General features: G+C 44.5%; 1 protein-coding gene across 1 annotated transcript in view; it reads left to right on the top strand.

The window, feature by feature from the left end:
- Positions 1-746: 746 nt before the first annotated feature.
- The window catches only part of kiaa1217 (KIAA1217 ortholog), a 94,257-nt gene continuing 74,787 nt past the window's right edge, over positions 747-20,216 (top strand). The window contains 1 exon segment of the mRNA XM_030397897.1: positions 747-2,178. Within this exon segment, the coding sequence (XP_030253757.1) occupies positions 1,863-2,178 (316 nt within the window). The 5' untranslated portion in view covers positions 747-1,862.

Raw genomic sequence — 20,216 nt, forward strand, 5'->3', positions numbered from 1 at the left:
CTGGCTTATATACTGTCCCTTTCATCCCGGATGTTTTATGATATCTGAGTGACACAGCACCAGTTCAGGGAGAGAAATTGTCCCTGTGTAAATCTAAGCCAGTGGTCCAGTCCGTGTGGATTGTTGCTCTTTTATAACGTGTTGCCTGGACACGGTTGATCCTTTCGCTCACTGTAATCCATTTTCTGGTGTTTAGTCAGAAATCACGCAACGGCGTCCCTGTGCGTTATATCACATGTCCGATTCGCATGCTGCAGCACATTACACAAGCGCTGCGCTCAAAGTGAGGGTGACCTGTCCGCAGAGTTAGGAATTAGACACGTTTATAGGACGTGGTTTGCTTGCCACGGTCAGCAAAAAAAGTGCCTTTACACCAACAGACAGCCTTTCTTCCTTTTTTATGGTTCCAAGTCGTTGTTTTGGCACTTTTCCGCCCTACCAACAATGATTCATACTTTATTGTGCTTGTCTGGCAATGATCGCACTGTACTTGAGAGGAAATGTCTGTGGGTCAGACGATTGTTCCAAGCACTTTGTCAAAAGGGAAGAAATGTTTTGAAATGTGAGAGTTGAGGGGGTTTGTTTTGGGAGGGGGCTGGATTTATTTCAGGACAGAGGGTAGGAGGATGAGAGGTGTGTGAGGGGCTCTGATCTTCCCTTTCCTCGGTGTTTCTCTCCCAGCAAACTTCTGTTGTATTTTTGACTTGTCACAGACGATGTCTTCGGTGCAGGGGATCAGTGCAGCTCCACTCTGTGTCTCTTGTATACACACACATGCTGTGACGCTCCCCTCCTTTGCGCTCTTTAATTCTCTGTAAATTCCACCAGTGACTGAAGGGCTTTGTGTGTTGTGTTGTGCATGAGTGTGTGTGCATTCCTGCCTCTGGTAGACCGAACATCCCATCACATGTGAGGACTACGGGGGCTGTGAGACGGACAGAGGAAAAAGAGGGAGGAAAGAGGGGAAAATAGGACGAGGTGAAGCCAGTGATTGTGCCAGAGTGTGGCTCTGAGCGGTCGGCTGATGACGTGAAGTGCTGCACACACATCTGGAACAGCTCGAGCAGCTGCACCTGAAGAGGAGGGCTCCTCCGCGAAGACTCTGCCGGCACTTTCTCCTTCTCCCTCGTGCCCTTTCTTTTTGCTTTTCTTCTCTCTCTTCCCTCTTAGCTGTCTTGAAATCTTTCTCTCTCTCTGGTCTGCCGCTGCCGGAGCACTGGAATGATTTCCCGCTGAGCATCAGCAAAGAGGAGCGAGTTAACCGGAGCGAAAGAGAAGAGGGGAGAGGAGGCAGAGGAGGACAGTAACATGGGAAAGAATCATTGGGCATGAGGTAAGGGAAGTTGACATATTATGAGTGAAGAAGGGAGGGAGCACGAGAGATCTGCAAAAAGAGAGAGGGATGGAGGAGGAGAGAGTGTGAAAGACGGTGACAGAGAGGCGGAGAGGGGATTAAAAAGCCGGAATGCGCTGACATTGGAGACCTGAGTTTCTGTTTGCATTTGGCACAGCAAGTCCTGCCACTCCACAGGTTTATCCACACATACACGCTCACACACTCACACTGTTTGCTTTGGAGGATGATCCCAGGAGGCCACGCCAGGAGAAGAGAACACCTTCCAAGGAGCTATTAACCCCCCCCTCACACCCCTCACCCTTCTGCTCACCTCCCACCCGGCTTCCCAAAAGTGCCCTCCCTCTGGCCCTCTCAGCCTACCTGCACCAGTCGCAACACGCTGGAGCCGGAGAGTCACAGAGTCACACTCACCGAGAGCTGAAACCCTGGATTGCCCACGGGACACAGCTGCAGTCACACTGGCTGAGAAAGACTGAGGAGCTTCGCTGATCCACTGACCTGCAGGATGTCCAAAGCCTCCAGGCTGGCGCGCCCCCCCTCATTAGGGGCCGGATCCAAGCTGCCCTCGCCCAGGAAGGAATGCCCTGGCACGGGCGATCGAGCCCGGGTGCTGAGCGTGGGGGAAAAGCTGATGAGGGCAGGTAGCGATGGTGTCCTGAACAGACAGAAGTCTTTAACGCAGGACAAAGCACAGAGGGAGACCCAGGCTGAGACTCAGGCCTCGAGCCAGAGTCCAGGTGAGAAGGGCCAAAACATGGAGACGGTGCCTCCTAAGAGCAGGATCAGCCCACCTAAAGCCTCGAGCCAAGGCTCCGTGCACAGTAAGTAACGCAGCAAACTTCTCCAGTAATATTTTGGTCTTCCTGTGTGTTGCGTTCACATGGGAAATTTTGATTTGAAATCCATGTAATTGCATGTTTTTGAGCGCTTAAAGTTCGCTTGTAAATCAAATGTCACTCTTCCCAAACGAAACTGGGTTGTGTGATAGGCTCCGTCCTCCTCCTGCTCGTCTGTCATCATCTGTTGGTCAGTTCGGCATGAGAGGGATTAGGCTTTTTTTGTGTGTGTGTCCCCTCGTGAAGCTAGTCCATTGTGTTGTGCATCGTATGGATCAGGTCTTCTTGGGTTATCTGACATCTTCTTCCTTCCTGCCCCGTGGCAAAAAGATGGGACTCTCATGTCAAGCATCTACAATTAACAAGCACGGGGACCAAAAATAGAGCTGCATTTAAAAAATGCACGGGTCTGCTTTGGGGGTGGGGGGTTGGGCGTGTTGCAACATGAAAACATTGCACAGCGGTTCATGCTATGTGACAAGCATCCCAGTGGCAATTATTTTGTTTTACTGTCTTGACAATCACAGGATAAACTGTGGAATGGCATTGTTGATTTTTACAATGAATTCTATGCGGAGTGAACTCTTGCTCTTGCTCTTGCTCTTGCCCGATGGATGACATTTGCTATTTTTGTCCGACAATCCTGCGTTTCACCCGGCGTTCCTTGTGCGTCCCATTTAAAATGAATGAGGAAGCCTTAATTTCGCCGTCCGTGTGAACCCAGGCCTTTGATGGAGGAGAGAGGAGTAGCCGCTCGTTGGATCTCTGTCGCTGTCCCGCTGCCTCGGTCTCTGCGGGGTGCAGATTAAGAAATGGGGGCCGAGAGGTTGAGGAAAGTGGTCTTATCATTCCCATTTGGCCTTCTTCTTCTCACCAGATTCCCGACTCTGCGGGGCGCCAAACTTTCATGGTAACGTCTGGTCACAGTCACCTCACACCCTCAAAGGCAAGCTTGACCAAGATTGTCCAGGATGAATCTGAGTCCTGGGTGTACTGTAAGCGGCTGTTAGGCGTCTGATTGACGGACTGGCACTTTTTGTACCCCATATCTGTTGAAATGTTTCCTGTCAATCACTCTTGAATCGCATTTGACCGTCGAGCTTGTACTCAAAGACAGCAGTTGGGGAAGTCTAGAATGGGGGTTTTAAGTGTGTCGATGTAGAGGCAACAGGGGTGAGTCAAGTGCGAGACTGACAGAAAGAGGTCAGGAATGCGAGCAGGGCATGCTGGGAAATCAACAGGTCTCGAGCTGTGTCTGTGTGTGAGTCCCTCCCCGCAGTAAAGACAGGTTATGGGTTATAAGGGGACAGGTTTGCACTGGAAAACCAGATGTTCTTGTCCGCGAGGCTTCCAGTCGCCTCTTTACACAAATAAATGACCTCTCTGCAGAGATGATTCACTTCTCAAGGCTCGGGGTCAACTTTTAAGAAGAATCTGAAATTGGACCTAAAAATGTCAGCGGAGCGTATGTCTTCGTTCCAGGACGTGAAAAGTGATTCACCCTCTCTTTTTAAAGCTATGTGTGTCTACGTCTTTCTTCTTTTGTCTTGTTTTCTCACTTCCACTGTCGCTCTGTGTTTCTTTGTCTTTTGTCTCCCCTTTCCAATTTTGTTTCCCTCTGCATCTTTTCCTTTTTTAACCCCCCCCCCCTTTTTTATTGCTTTGTTTTGACAGCAGATGAATCAGTTATTATTTAAAGACACCACCTCCGCCCACATTCATACACACACACACATATATGCACAAACTCACAAAGACCATCATCAAAAAGAATAAATGAACTGTGTGTATTCTCTGAATTCCGCGGCCCGTTCCTGCTGTGAGTTTTTGAGTGCGAGTTCACAGACCAAAAAGAACTTTGTGCATTTCTTGTTACGGGCTGTAACTTTGAAGTTCCCCATCGAAAAAGAGAGTCCAGTCTCTCTAGAAACTAGCTATACGGTAGTCTGCTCCCACAACCCTTTGATATATAACACTTTTTTTTTTTTTTTAACATCCCTTGCAAGGTCTTCACTTTGGGGAACCGCTGTTGGCTACGTGGAGCCATGTGCTGCTTAAGTATTTGGATTTTAAATAGGCCAACACAATTAAATACCCTTTCACTGCAGGCTAATGGGCAGCTCATCATACTCCCAATCCACTTATGGCTTGTATACAAACGAGGCTGGTTTATGTGGGGGGATCAGTACGTGCCAGGTCTCCATCTCCCCCCCCCTGCTAATGCCAGTTACAGGGGCATGACGGAAGCTAAAGCACAGGCCCAGAGGGTCACACAGAGCTGATGCACACTGCACTGGCAGACGATAAGTGCGTGTGACAGGTGACATTTCCACTGTGTGAAAGCTTCAGAGACGACTGCTGCTCGCCAAAGGGCCCAATTTCAGTCTAAAAGTAGCAGCTTCCACCGAAAGCGAAATTCGTTTGACATTTTTTTTTTTTTTGTCCGGAGAGGGTATAATACGAGTCTCGAGTACAGGTTCAAATTCTTTTGATACTGTATGACACTGCATCAGAACACGGTTTCATCAACATGTTGGCTTACTCCTTGAAGGCGTGTCTTACCCAGGATGTACATCGATTTGCTCCATGGTAGAAGCATGTGTGCCGCCAAACATTGCGGCCATATGTGATCTTTGAACACATCACTCCAAAAACCGTAACAGGCTTTCAGCAAGATTTGAAAACGTCTTGTTTTTTTTTTTCACACGGAATAGAAAAAAAAAGACGTCTTTTTTGGGGTTTTCAGTTGCCCTCAAGTGAGATTATATAACCTTTGTTGAAGAGCAGTGGTAATATATAACACCAAAATGAGTGTGAATGCACGGTTTATAAAGCTGCTAAAAAATAGGCGATTGACTCCTTTCCCATTACCAGAAGATGAGTTTGGCTTTCCGTTTCTTGTTTTCTGGTGTGTCATGTTTCAACAGCGCAAACATGAGCAATGTAACACTGCATGGAAGCCAGTGATAACGTTACGGCATGTACTTTTTTTTATATCTTTAACGTCAGTCTTTCTTTCAAACTTCGCTGGCTGAAAAGATGTTTGGCCGTCGCTTGAACGAGACGGATGGGAAACTATCTACGCATGCATTGCACCAAAAAAAGGGGCTTAAATTAGTTTCCATCACTGCTGATTGGAGCTAAAATCGATAATGACTCTGGGAATAAATGCCAAGAGAGCAGTAGCTACCTAAATTTAGCGAACATTAGCCAGGCAGAGCTACTCAGAGTGTATTGAATGTAGGAGTAGTGTATCTCAGGACATCTCAAGTTTTTCAAGGATGTCTTATTTCGTCTATGAAACACTACGTAAGGCTTAAGGCTCGTACTTTCCACTGTTAAAGATCCAATTTGTAACCATTCCCAACTTGTCAAATACTGACGCTTTGGGAAGGCAGCCAAGCCGACTAACAATCTCAAAGCGTCAGTATTTGATGAGTAGGGAATGAGATCAAAAATGTCTTTCAAGTGCGACCTTCCTGAAGAAAGACAGTTGATTATCCCGCATTATTCGCAAGTTGTTAAACACTGACGCTGTGAGACACGAACCCAACCGACCTGGAAATGAGACTCAGCGGTCTTTCTCCACTAGGTTTCATTGTGTTGCTTTAAGGAGCCAGATGTAGGCTCAACATCAAGGCTCTTACGCAACTAACTGGACAAGGTTACCCAGTTGTCGAAAACATCTGGAAGGTTAAAGACTTAACCTCCCTCTCGGTCTCCTATCAATCTCTGCTATCTCCACAACCTCCCAGACTCTCGACCCTCTTTGTGTCTGGATCAACTTGAAAGTATTTCACCTCTTGAGTAACCATATGTGTCCTTTGATCCCGTGCCCCATCACGCAAGGATTTGTTTTCAAGATGCTCTCGAGATAAAGTCACTGCTCGGACTTTTTTTTTTTTTTTTTTCTTTTGGATGACCTCACCTTCTGGTGATTGAGAAGGTGAGTCAATAAAAAGAGATTGAGAAGGGAATGATTAGTGTTTTGGGGGAGGGGGGGGGGTTTGCTTCATAAGATTTGTCTGCATTTTTCTTCACTCATTCAGACACGGAGACGAGCACTTGCAGTTGTGTTGTGTCTTGCCTGATGTGATTTTGCAAGATGAGTTACAACATCAGTATGTGTAGAGTTGCTTCAGCCTGTTTTCAAGTGTCGAGATGTTTCAGTCTGCCCCCCCCCCCCCCCCCCCCCCGGGTGAATTTATGTACATGTGTACTTGACAGCCGCGTTAACAGCGTATGGATGTGAATCACTGGCTGGAGACGCGTTACATGCTTCTACGTGCTTGCCGTATAGCCATTTCGGCTCGCTGTTGATAGTCTGTGTATCCGTGACCGACTTCTTTACACAGATGCTGCCTTACTTCCTTTTGGAAAACAGTTGAAAACACAGCTTAGTGTAATGGGAATGAGTTTGAGGATTTGGACGTGATCAGCTATTTCTTTGACATTGAAGCCAAGAGTAGAGATTACATTAATTGCAGCCTCTCGTGACTCTTTAAACCCCCCCAGTTGTCTCTCTGGGTTTTTCCCTCTTTGACAACTATCGGGCAGACTGCGGGCGTTCTTAAGATTACAGAATTCTCTGCTTCCACATCAGTTGGCCCACAGAAATGGATATGTATTTCTGATTGTTCAGAAATCCAGTTTAATGACCTTTTTGTGTACGTATCTATTGCAGAGTTGGATCACTTACAAGTTTCTGACACGCAATGCAGTGTCTCGAAAGCGCTTGCCAAAAAGGGAAAATTGAGAGAGCGAGTTCCTTTGTAACATCCAAGTCTTTTACGTCGTTTTTTTTTGTAAATGAGCTGACAAATTGAAGTCTGTACGCAGGGGGTTGATTTTTAAGCAAGCGCCGACGCTTGAGCTATTGAATCGAGCAATCACGAGCTTTCCCTGTATGGATTCGTGTGATTGACTTACCATCACACCTGCAGCAAGAGAAAATGTACAAGACTATCTCAATATTATCTGAAAGAGGGCAACACAGGAGAACAGAGAATAGGTCTCTTTATCCATTCATGTCTAACCAACTCAGATATTTCTTATTTATTCAGGCTTTGGCCATGATTTTATTTGGTTCCTATACTCACAATGTTCTTAAAAAGTCTGTAAAGAACAAAGGTAGGAAGTGAGAATATCTTGGTGTTTTCTCAGCTGTGGGAGATAACTCACCTTTGTCAATGAAACTCTTGTGACTGGAGAGAGGTCCTGTGAGTCATTGGAGGCTCGGGACTAGTCGAGTTAACGTTGTGTCCACGGACCTGTTGAGAAAAAAAAAAACGGGTGGATGTGAGTCATCCCTCAAACAGAAACAGACAATAAACGCGCCACTGAGCAAGAAGAAAGAGCCTTGGTGATGTGACTACTCATGAGTGTGTATTGTAAATCCCCCTGTTGGTTCTGGTGTGTGTTTTTCTTTTCGGGATGTAGCTCGGGGCGATGTTGCTTCTTCCTGGTTTCCTGGGGCGATGTGGCTTTTAAAGAGAGACAGCGGAGGTGGAGGGGGGGGGGGTTGGCTTTCTCTCCATGTCAGATTAAGGATAAAACAAAAGCCTTAATCTCTTTTAATGCTCAACCTGACTTCAACTCCCGAGGTTTCCACTTGTTGGAGTCAGACTGATCTCCGTGTCTACATCTTTTGCATATTTACGTTCCAGTGTGGCCTGTTGGCTCAGCTTTATTACACAGGGAAGTCTTCAAAGCTGCAAATGCGGCATGAAATTCCTTCAAACCAGACATCTCACTACACGACTGTTTGCTTTTTTCAATTTAGTGTAATGCGTGTGTGTTTGTGTGTACGTGTGTGTGTCTAGCCCAAAGCGTAAGTGTGGTTAATTCACCCAACTGAGGGGTGTAAGCGGATGCAAGGCCTCCCTCAGGGTTTCCTCTCAAAGACTCAACAGAGAAATCAATATCTCCACCTCCCCTCTTACACCCTTTTGACCTCCAGGCGGACTTGATGTAGTGTGTGTGTGTGCCAGTTTTTCCGTCTGTCTGTGTGGGCGCGAGTAAACGTGCGCACACACATCGCCCTACGCACGAAAACCACGGCTGAATATACACGCGGTTTTATCGCCGTAGTTCAGAAGACACAAATTGAATCTCCCGCTGTGTATATTTCCTTCACATCGACATGTTGTTTCAGGGGAATGGATTTTTCATTTTTTTTACGTTTCATTAATATTACATTAATATTTAGTGTCGCTGGCGGTGCCCATCTGTGATCATCGCTGAGGAGAATATTTGGCTGAGGTCATTTAAATAAGTTTGTGTCCGTGGAGCGTACCGATTAGAAGCGACGTTCATGCAGAACTGAGTTCAAGATTAACATTGAATTAAAGGAATATTTTGGGAAGAATGCTTAATCACTTTCTGGGAAAGAGAGGATGAGAAGATTGATATTACTTTCCTGCCTGTGTACGAGATGCAGAGCTGAAGCCAGACATTGATTAGCACAGCTAGCATAACGGCTGGGAGCAGGAGAAAATAAGCCTGCTAGGCTAACTCTAGAGTTGAGGCGTACAGGAACAAAGGCAAAAAGATACCAACAAAACATAAAGACAAGGCAAAGGTTATGTGCCTTAACCCTTTTTTAGTGACCTTGAGAAGACTAGCTAAAAAAACTAAAGCTAAGAGATGGTTAGCCGAGGTTAGCAGAGAGAAACAGCTTACCTGATGATTGATACTGACATTGATTTGTACTAGAGACATAAGCTACTAGCTAACGGTTAGCTACAAACAGCTCACTCTTCTCTGCAGCCCAAAAGTACTTTAGATTAAAATAAAGTTTAAAAAAAGGTAGTTTGGGTTAAAATATACTCTCGCAACATTTCCAGTCTTGTTTCCCCCGAGTCACATAGCTGTGTCATCCCAAAAAACGACTGATGACGATGTATGCTTACCAGGTGGTGTTAGATGTATTTTGTAAACATTTGACTGTTCCCCTCCCGCTAATCTGAGTTAGCCATCTGAGTGTATAGACACGAGAGTGATAAGGATCTTTTTATCCGATTCTTCACAAGAGGAACAAACTAGAGCATGTCCCGTAAAAGCTGAACTGTTCCTGAAAATGACTATAATCGGTGAGTAATGGTGCCATCCTACTGTATCAGAGTGTAGATGTGGACCACATGATCCACCATGGGGGAGGCTGTGTCTCTCACTGTACACTGTGTCAGATGATTTTTATGACATGTGACGCGGCCGAAGGCAGGGGGTGAATCTATGAACAAGGTGCATGTGATACTGTGCGCGCAATTTCAAGATTTCCTGGCATCAATATCTTCCGACTCGCATCACTAAAATGACCACACTGCTATTGCTTTCCATTAACTGTCATTATACTTTTATTTGTTTTTGTTTCCAGGGTTCTAAACCAGCATAGAAATTGGCCAGTCCATTTGGGAAGTGATTTCCCCTTCCTTGTATTGCCACTTTCTGAGCGACCTGTGAGTGTGTTTTCATTTCCGCAAGCGGTGGCAGGCATGAAATTGAAGCTGTGAAATCCTGGGTTGGAAAAGTTCAGGACCTCCTGACCTTCAGCCGACACTGCTCGTCTAAATGTCCTTGTATGAATCATATCTAGGATAACGATGGCAATCAATCAGCAGTCCCCCCCAAAAAAAATGTGCCTAGAGGTTTCTGCAGTCTGTTCAGCGACATTTTTCTCCATCGAAGTGCCCCTTTTTGTTAGGGTCACTTCCCAAACAAGAACTTTAGTGATGCTCAGCAGAGGCACTATCAGAGTTTGGACCTTTTCGACAGGGTGTAAAGCTTTTAAGGGCATTTCTTGAAAGCACAGTTGTGGCTTTCGGTCTAAAGAAAAGGAACCACTGGCAGCTGAGAGCAGTAATGTCTCTACTCATTGAGTGTGCTCGGTTGAACCCTGAACTCTGGAAAAGGGAAACCTGTCATATCCATATTGGAATGGGAAATCTTCCCTTACTCCTCGGTAAATGCTAGTTATAAATTCAAAAATAGAAGCATCATGCATGTCTGAAGCACCATGGTAATTTTGGATTTTCCTCTTGACTTTGCCCTGTTTTCACTGGCCCTTCACCGTGGCGGCAACTTTTAGTGCCTTGTCTGTCCCGGTTTTCAACACCAAGAGTGACAACAGCCTGTGAACATACAGTATCCGGCGTGACAGTCGCACAGCTCAGCAAACGGCGAGGAACAGCTTTCATTTTCTTGCTGCTTGTGGAGAACAGATACAGTTCATATCTCGCGGTGAATCTCTGTCAAAAAATTACATTGCCAGGCTTTATTCTGTCCGCCAGAATATCACTTTACAGCCAGAGAGGCCTATTAAATCCTCAGTGGCCTCTTTTTTTTTTTTTTTTTTTTATGTTGTGATGCAATTAAATGGGGGGAAAATAGAGACCGAAAATAAGTTCCAAGACGCCTGGGGTTGGGAGTTTGTGGTGTGAGCAGGCAGGAGCAACACATTACCCTTGTGTTTTAGCCAAGACACTGGCTCGTAAAGATTATTGATGATGTACACCATGTGATACGAGCGCCGAGCAGGATGAGGCAGCATTAAATCTCACTGATGTATAGTCCTCTTTTTCTCTCTGTCTCTCTCTGCGTCCTGGGAGAGGGTGGCTGACGGATGAAGAAGAGAAATTAAAAAAGTTGCACGAGGGGAAAAAAACGCCAGACAGGGCTGATCCATACTCCACTTTTTCTTTTTTCGTTCTTTTTTTTTTTGCGATTTCCTTGCTCTTATCACTGGCGTTTCTTGACTTGCAATCACAGCGTTCAGACAGGTGCGTGTGTCAACGTGTGTTTCATAACGCCGCGTGTGGAATGCGATATGAGAAAAAAAGTGTGTTTACCCACAGTTGTGGTTACCTGCGCGGTTGTTATGCAGATTTAATGGACCCTTCTGACAGAATCTGTTTCCCAGCAGCAACAAAAGTTTTTTTTCTTCCAAGAACGTGCACTACATTATGTTTACTATACCTTCAACAATGCACAGATAATGAGTTATGGCTCAAGTAGCACTGGGTGGGCATCTCTTTCGGTTTTGCAAGATGAGACACATAAATTGTGTTTTCTGTGAGAGAAAGAAGCCCCTCCTTTTTCAACGTCTGTCTAAATATGAAACTGATAACTCAGGCGGTCCCCTTTGTCGGAGAAATGTGTCAACTCGGTCAGCTTTTTCTCACTGAAAAAGATCTACACTGCGTTTATTTGCAAAAGCAAACTGTTCCATTTTCTACCCAGATTCAGTCGCTCGTGTGTGGTTTTGCCTTTAGAAATGGATGCCAAGGGTAAACAGAGGGTTTTATGTTATTTTTGTGTGAGCTGTGCTGTTATGTCGGTGTAATATATGGATGGTGTGGTGTTGGATTTATTAAGGCAGCTTTATTTTTATTGCACATTTGAAACCCACAGGCAATTCAAGGTGCTTTACATAGGCAAAGAAAAGGCATTTAGGAGACGTTCAAAAGCAATAGGCAATACAAAACGGGAGTAAAATCAATTAAAGGGTAATTCCACTGGTCTACTGCACTGCTGGACTCATTATGGACAGTTTAGAAACAAATGATCAAAACCGACACAGCAGACATTTGAAAACCCGATGCCTACATTACCCACAATGCAACATAGCTACTGAGTGACAGCACAATTTATCAGATTACATGCAGCTTCCTCATGACTTACTGAAAGCTTTATCCTATCGTTGCACTCCCCAAAACCTGTAAACACACTTTATTTGTGATTTTCTTGGAGTTACCCTTCAGATCAAATTAAATACATGAAATGAAATAAAACACTAATCGAATAGACGAGAGGCTGTGTACTATTTGTCCACAGTGAGAGCTGATCTACGCTTATCTCAGCCCCAACCAGGGCCTGACGCCAAAGTAATCCCATTCATTATAAATTAATTAGAAAGATAGAGATTCAGGGTATATATCAAGGTGCTCCGAATCAACAGCGAAAGCGGCAAGTTCACCGAGTGCTCGCTCTTAAAGGGCACCGCGCCGAAATCAGATGCTGCAAACATCCTGCCGGTTAATAACCGTGTGCAGCCCTAACTGTGGCTAAGCCAAAAATAATTGAGTCAATTTTAAATGAACCTCATTTGCCAGCAGAACAGAGAGACATGGCGGCGTAATTGTCAGGTGCTCAGCGGGGTCTCGGCCCGTCGCAGTTAAGGTAATGACTGTCAGAGACAGAGTACACCCTCTCTCTGCTCCGAAGCCATTAAGAGCACCGTGACCCATGTGCACTGAATTATAAATTCCTGGTTGTGTGTGTTCCTGTCAATGTAGAAGATAATGAATGGGACAAAGTCATAACACAGATACATGTTTCTATCATTTGAGCCGTAATTATTTATCCGACTCTGCCATTTTTTACATCTCTGTTGTCTCTAATTCAACACCTGATTTCGTTCCTACATCCTTGTTTCTAAAAGCACACCTTTGTCATTTTATTAGCACTGAACATCTGTGTAAGCGCCAAAGAAATGTGGATAGTCAGTTTGCCAGGTCAGATCGACAAGTATGTGCAAGCTGTAAATCATAGTGCATGTTTGCTGTTTAAAGTATTTCTTCCTGAGTGATTCCTGCCACACTGCGCTGCAACTGGAAGGCAAACAGACGTCCTGGCTGCGTGTGAGATCCCTCATCCTGAGGTTTGATGGTGAGCAGCTTTTCCCACCACCTCACATAATTGCACCTCACACCACTCAAGTCTTTGACATCAGCGAGAGTGTGCTGAGTTTCCCCTCCGCTCAGTATTGGAGAGCTCAATAGCTCCTGGCATGCAGCGCCCCCAGCTGTACAGCTAATAGGATTTCAAGTTGAACTCGATTCATTATGCCCACACTGGAGTTTTCTAGTCCTCGTGTAGGTTTATGCCTCTCATGCGGTTTTGTCAAAGAGTCTGATTTGACGTTTATTCATTTTATCCCTGCTAGCACAGCTTGTTCAATTAGGCTGTGACTAAAAACTTCACATTTTCCTTTTTTTTGCCAAGTTTTCTTTTCCCCTCCCGTAAAAAATGTGAAACACTGAGACGTGGGTTTGACAGCCGCCCCTGTGCCTCTGAGCATCTCTCGGTACATTCTTACAGTATTAAACACCAGAAACATTGAATCGGGGATCAAATGTCCTCCCCTCCTCCCCTCCACCCCACCTTCTTCTTAAATCTGGGGGATTTTTTTCAAAAGGGGAATGATACGGTTTGGCTTTGTGATGAAGTCATTGGTAAGACATGCATGCTTTTCCAGCGAGGCAGCTAAAGCTATCCGGAGACTGACGCAGCATTTTAGCCAGAGCTGCGATGAGAGGATGGGGGGGGGGGGTTTCTGCGAGGGTCTAAGGACAATATGCTGCACAGATTGTTAAACCCTTTGAGGCAAATTAAACATAAATAACTTGACTACACTGATGTCGACAGCTGGAAGTTTTAATATTTCACAGACAAGATATAGAGATGTGCGAGAGAATTTCGTGACAGCACATTTCTCCAAACTCAACCCCCTTTTTTTTCGGTTCGAGTTTTATCACGGGTCCTGCCACGCTTATTTTTTCGAGTCATCACAAGAATTAAATCAAACAGGGTGAATATGTTATCAGTTCTGGAGTTGTGGAAGCTGGATAGCAGCAAATTTAATAGACCATTCAAGCGAATGACGGGATAAAAAGATTTAATCCCTTCATTACTATACTTTTGATACTGCTGCGAGAGAAACAGTGGAAAAATACACTTGAAATCAGATTATTTCGGCTGAGCAAAAGTCAATTGTTGGCATCCATTATCTGTAGAGTCTGTTTCTCGGCTTCAATTGTCTCCTCGAATTATACTCAGCCACACAACCATTTGTCATGATCCTTCCCCGCCAATATTTTTGCGAGACGCCCAGCAGAAGAATGTAGATGAGTTGTGATAGGCATCAGAAAGTCTTATCTAACATCCCATGTTACGTAATGTTTGATATCTTGTGACCAGAGAAGCTGGAGAAAACGACAATGTAAGGCAGAACAGGCAAAACCCATTCGGACGTTATACAACAGGCGGTGAAACAAGGATGCAAAATCAAAAATGATCACTTTGGAAACGGGGCAGTGTGTATTTTTAGCATAGAAAGGAAGCCTTGTAGTAGCCCCGTGTGATATCTTTCATCCGTGTCGCACCTTGACAACAGTCGAGGTTCATAAATATATCAACACTGTATCAGGACAAGTCATTCATGGGGGTTCCTGGGTGGCGTTGGTTGCACGGTGCATCTCTCCCTGCAGGCTTGTTGTTTTCAGAGAACAGATGCCGGGATGCTGTGCTGCGGTGACAGCACTGACCTGTGCAGCCCCCTGCAGACTGTGTGTCCAAAATGTGTTAAAATATCCTCAAAGTTTCAGCACTAAAGGGCTATCTGCAGCCCTCTTTTCTCTCCAACTTTCTCTCCTGCCTCTGTTTAAAAGGTTGAGTAACACTTGTTACAAAGTGTCAGTAGTTACTGAGGAGCGGGCGATGAATCAGGAACGACTCGATGGCTGAATTGTTCATGAGTAATTTCTGAATGACTGTGATTCGAGGACTATGTTCTCGATAATGATGAGTTACTGGAGAACGGTGGAAGATAATACATTAATGAATCATTAGGTAATGATTAGTTAAGTATTTGTAAATCAACATACTGACCACTTTCTTCACAAGTTCTTGGTTGACTCTCAACCAGCCGGCATGAACTAGTGATGACTGATTAGTTACTGATTACTTAATCATTAGTTACTCTTTTGTGTAACTTCAGGTAAAGTGAAAGATCATACTGAATAGCTACCCGCCACAGACTCAATAGTTACTAATTACTTAATCATTAGTTACTCTTTTTGTTTGCCTTCAAGTAAAGTGAAACATCATACTGAGTAGTCACTAACTTGGCATACACACAATTAAAACTCATTATTTGATTGAATTTGATGAATTCTGTATTTGCCCTCAACACCTGACAAACAAGAGATTCACAGTTTTACTTGTTTGCAACTGTTTTGTCTTGCTGTGATTACATTACTTGCTGTTCCTCAACCAAACGTACACTTCCCCGCTTATTAACAGACGCATTCATGAATAATTCAGGTTGATTTAACGAAATGTTCACCGAAATAATAAATGTAATTATTGAAAATGTGTAATGCGATCATAAAACTTCCTGAAAGTTAAATAACATGCACGGCAGTGAAATCACTCAAGAATACGAGCATACTTAAAGCAGAGCGTCTTGTGAGATTACGGATTCACACAGATTTATTTGCAGATGTATAGACAGCTTCTCGCCGCGTCCGACCATATGGAGCCGCAGAAATGCTGCGGGTGTAATAAGAAAGCAGTCCAAACTAATTTTTCTTTTCCACTCTATCCTCACTTGCTCTCTTTATGCTCCCGGAGACGTGGTTTTAATTGTGACTGGGACCAAATGCTTCTCAGCGCTGCATATTTCATAACGCATTTGTTTGTTGTTGTGTGATCCCCTGAAAGCCTTTGACAGGCAAACAGGGAGCGTCTCTCATATCAATGGGAAGCCAATGAGGGTGGGCTAAGTTGCTGATTGAGACCCACAGTTCACAACGCGACAGCTGGCTTGGCTGTTAATGTGATGTGCAACCGTCATCAATTATTCATTGTTGAAACATTTTCCAGTGAAGCAATAAAAGGGTGCTTTTATCGATAGGCAAATGACTTATATCTTTAGGGCCGCTTTATCTCCAAATTCCTCGAAGACGTGTTTTGCATAATAAATACTCTGAAAAGCAGATGCAGCGCCGCAGCTGGCCATAAAGCGCCTGCATGCGGGGAAACATATTTGTTCATTTTTCATAAAACATCCGATAAATATTTTAGCCTCATTATTCCTGGCCATTATAAATGCACTATATTAAGACCAATAATCTTATATTGCTCCAGACTGTACTGAAGTGCACTTATGGGCCAAACACAATTAAGCTAAATGCCTTGTGTTACTCTGTAAACCTGATTAGGAATCACATTACTATGACAACAACAACAAAAAAAAACATGTATTTACAGTTATTGCTTGCTGGGCTGCGCTTGCCATCGTTTGAAAGCGTTGCATAATAGAGAGGGGAAGTATGAGAGGCGGAGACAGACGTGGAGCGGTGGACAGATGTGGGACCAGGTGGAAGAGGAGAAAGAGCCTGACCCGACAGGTTCACTGCCTGAACCAGCTGCTGGCCCGGCATTATTGTCAGCCATTTCACACGAGCTCTGTGTCTAAGGGGTTATTGACAGTCCAAATCATCCCGTAAAACGTCGCAGAATTCAAACACAGAGTTGTTATTAGAAGGATGAAAAGCTTGAATGCCGGAGTGCATGAGTGGGGCACGTCTGTGTGTATAACAAATCACGGCCCAGCTGTTGGAGATAAGATTCGTGTAGATTTAAGGCCTCAGCGTTCCTACAAAAAAAAAAAAGATAAACTGGCTCAGAAACAATCCGCGCGTTCCAGTTTTGCATCGCTGGCTGGTAATACTTTGACCTAACCGCTCTGGTTTTATTTTAGACCTCTTAAGCGCAATTGTCCGAAGAGTTGCGCCGAGGCAAAGTTTCTGTGCGGTCAAAGATTATGAGATATCAGGCGGTGGTACCAATAAAAATGATGTGCTACTGAGAACTGAGCAATTTTCTCTGGTCAAGTAACCTACAATAGACTTTTGTGAACTTGTGGCGGCCAAGAATGAATAAAGATCGTATGTCAGGCCAGAAAGATGGTCCGACAGAAACGCAAGTCGTCAGTAAGGATTCTCAACATGTGATCTTACACACAGATGGAGTGACAAAGTCCTCAAAGGGGCGATATAGAGCTGATCAGAGCGTTACCATGATGGTAGTAGTAAACAAACATTGTACCGTGGAGAAATGTGCGCTCCTTTGACTACTTCAAAAACGTAAGAGAAAAATAGAATATACAGGGACAGAAGAGGAGAAGAGAAGAGAAGAGAGGAGAGGTGACAAAGTGCCTTAAATACGCTGATGCATTCGGACATGTTGAACCAGAGCTTCATCAAACTGGTCAGCTGTGGATGTTCGAAGCGTGAGTGAACTCAAACAGATGGGGTCGGCCATCTCTTGTTGTTTCATGCTGTAGGGCGTTGCGTTGCGCTTTTAGGATTTTCAATCCGGCGTCACTCGAAGTGTCTGCGTTTGCGAACTTGCGCAATCCACGTTTCTGTCCTTAAGAGTGTCGGTGAGAGCCTCGACCATGCTGACAATGAGCTGCCGCGGTGTGTCGGCTCACAGCGGGATTGGTAGAACGAGCTACGTGCGAGCACTTATGTAAGCATGAACGTTTGTGCGTGCTGTATTTGGAATGTTTGTTAAATTAATGTTAGCATGAAGCTGTAAACATGCTGTCAACCGGATAAAAACAAAGACAGACAGTTACACTGATCACGTGACGCCATCGTGTGAGATGTTAAACTGTAGGTTGTGAAGGTATTTCTGCCGTCTGAGCTTCAAACCTGTTATCAACTGTGCATACAAGCCAAGTTCTCAAACATTTAAGCAGCCCAGCTGGCTCTGAAGCACTCGGGCTGTGCTTTGTTAGTCTCTGATAGCTTTGTTCGCCCTGTCTCGGCTGTCGCGTTCTCCGCTTGACACTTTCTGAGATTTTCCCACTCGCGGACCGATCGGCGCTGACCGGCTTCCGCCACGGGACGATGCGCTCACGTTCCCTCCGGGACGTAATCCGTCTGAGCACGTCGTCGCAGAGGCTTGTGAGTGTGCCCGCCCAGAGACAGTCAGACGGGCAGGCAGACAGAAACACAGTCATGTGACCCATCTGACCCTCTGTGCTATGTTCTCTGGATGAGTTATGTCTCATTGTTCCTTCTCGTTGCAGCGGGCCACAGGACAATCAGCGTGGCCTCATAGTGCCACATTCACTTCTCCAGTCCAGATCTGATCTCACACCTCTCACTTCACATTCTCATTACTTCAGGCTGTTATTAATTTATTTAATCAATAGCTGTTTAACGTCTCCTCCCCAGAAATCCATAATGGCAGGCAGATTCACCCGGCTGCTACATCAAGTTACGAGCATGAGTTACGGTGTCTCCGCGGACTCAAGATGTGTTTGTGGCAGGTTAGATGCAGGCTATAACACACAGCGCTGTGCATTATTTGCATAACGTACGCGTGGTCGTCGTCTTCAGACTGTTAACAAACTGGTGAGGTCATTAACTCGAGTGAGATTTCGCCTCTTCTGGAGTGTTCGACGCTGACTCAGAGATCACACCAGACCAGTGGCTCCATCGATGCCATCGGCTAAACTCTCCAGCCTCCCCGTCGAAGATTACGAAACTGGCTTTAAAAAAGAGAGCAGCAGCTCACCAGGGCTTTAGATGATTCGAGGCTAAATATATGTAAAAGGCAGCTTGGTCCACGGGCTAGAGTGGGATCTGGGTGGATGGTAGCCAAGGCCTTTGGTGCCTCTTTTTCTTTTTTCTATGTAACAGTCTGGTAGAAAGATGCCCCGAAGACCAAAACCTAATGTGAGCCAGCAAGACGGGGACGCTGAGGTTCTGGGTATTGAAGTGAAAAGACTCTGCAGCAAAGTCTTTGACTACTATGCTGCAATCATTTTCACTTCATCACCAATACATGTAGATACTCAGAGGATCTCAATTGTAAATGCGTTTTAAGAGCTTCTAATGTAGCTGGAAGTAGATTATGACATTTTTTCGATAAAGATGATTGATAATATAATATGGCAACTTTGTACTGTACATTTTACATATAACCTCCGGGAGAATAAAACACGATTTATATATTGTATGTATGTAATACATTTTTTTATGTAAAGGCTATCAGTTTCTGTTTTCTGTGCAAAGAGGTAACATTTTACATCAAATTCCTGGTAATATGTGTGAATTAATAGGTTAAACAGCCCTTTTAAATCCTGATAAGCTGCTTATTCACATTAATTACACTGTGTACGTGTTAATGATAGCAAAATCTACACATATATGATATGTGTTATCAGTTTATAGTCACTAAAGTATATTAACAGTTTCTTGTTATTAAATATTATAGCATTGTAAACGCATTTGATGCACTTTAACATTTCCACGATGTCATTGTTAAACCTTTACTAAGCTTTTTTGTTACATAACATTCTTTATTAGACATTTACAAGCAGTTAAGTACACTTAACACTTTACTATGCTGTGCTACGATATCTTATTAGGTTAACATTTTATTGTATTTTGCGCTTATGAACCATTTGTTTAGTTAAGAAGCACCTATTAAGGACTTGATACCGAACATGGTTATCAGGAATATCAGGGGCAACAGCAAAATTGGTAGAAAATATAAAACTTCCAATGAAAATATGGTTCACTTTTAGTTTACTCAGGTGTCTTAGTGGTTTCTGCTGAATCTTAATGGTTTCTGTACGTGTAGCTCTGCAGCACGTCTCCTTCGACCTCTCAGACTTCCGTGCAGCCTTGTTAAGCGTATCCAGTCACAGTGCAACAGCTAGATTAAAGTGGCCGTATGACAAGCTGTCATGTTGGATGACAGAACCTAACTCTTTTACGTGATCTTATTTATCGGATTTCACATTCCTGCCTGGCACCAGTCCGTCCCCCCCCCCAGTCTGACTTTTTTCAGCTGTCATTGAGTCCATGAAGCTACTGTGAATCTCTGTTTCCTGAATCTGCTGGCATTCGTGTCACTGAAAGCAAAGTGCCTGTCACTCCACTCTCTTTGCTCGAGTCTTATTATACAGGCGCAGACGAGCTCAGTCCCTTCCAAGGCTCACAGGTGGCTCATTCACCGTGCGGCTGCGGCATTCGGTTCCTCGGTGGCAGACTGGCACAGGCCGAGGCTCCAGAAATGAATAGCTTCAGGTGTAATCCTCACCTGCTCCCTCACTGTTAAATCCTGAATGTTTTGATTTATTTTGTCTCCCCTCTCCATTTGTTTGGGTCTCTTTGCAGCAATGGAGGGATTTAGCACTAAGAGATTAGTCAAAGTAGGTT

This window comes from Sparus aurata, chromosome 19 (genome assembly GCF_900880675.1).
Source record: "Sparus aurata chromosome 19, fSpaAur1.1, whole genome shotgun sequence".
Taxonomy (NCBI): domain Eukaryota; kingdom Metazoa; phylum Chordata; class Actinopteri; order Spariformes; family Sparidae; genus Sparus; species Sparus aurata.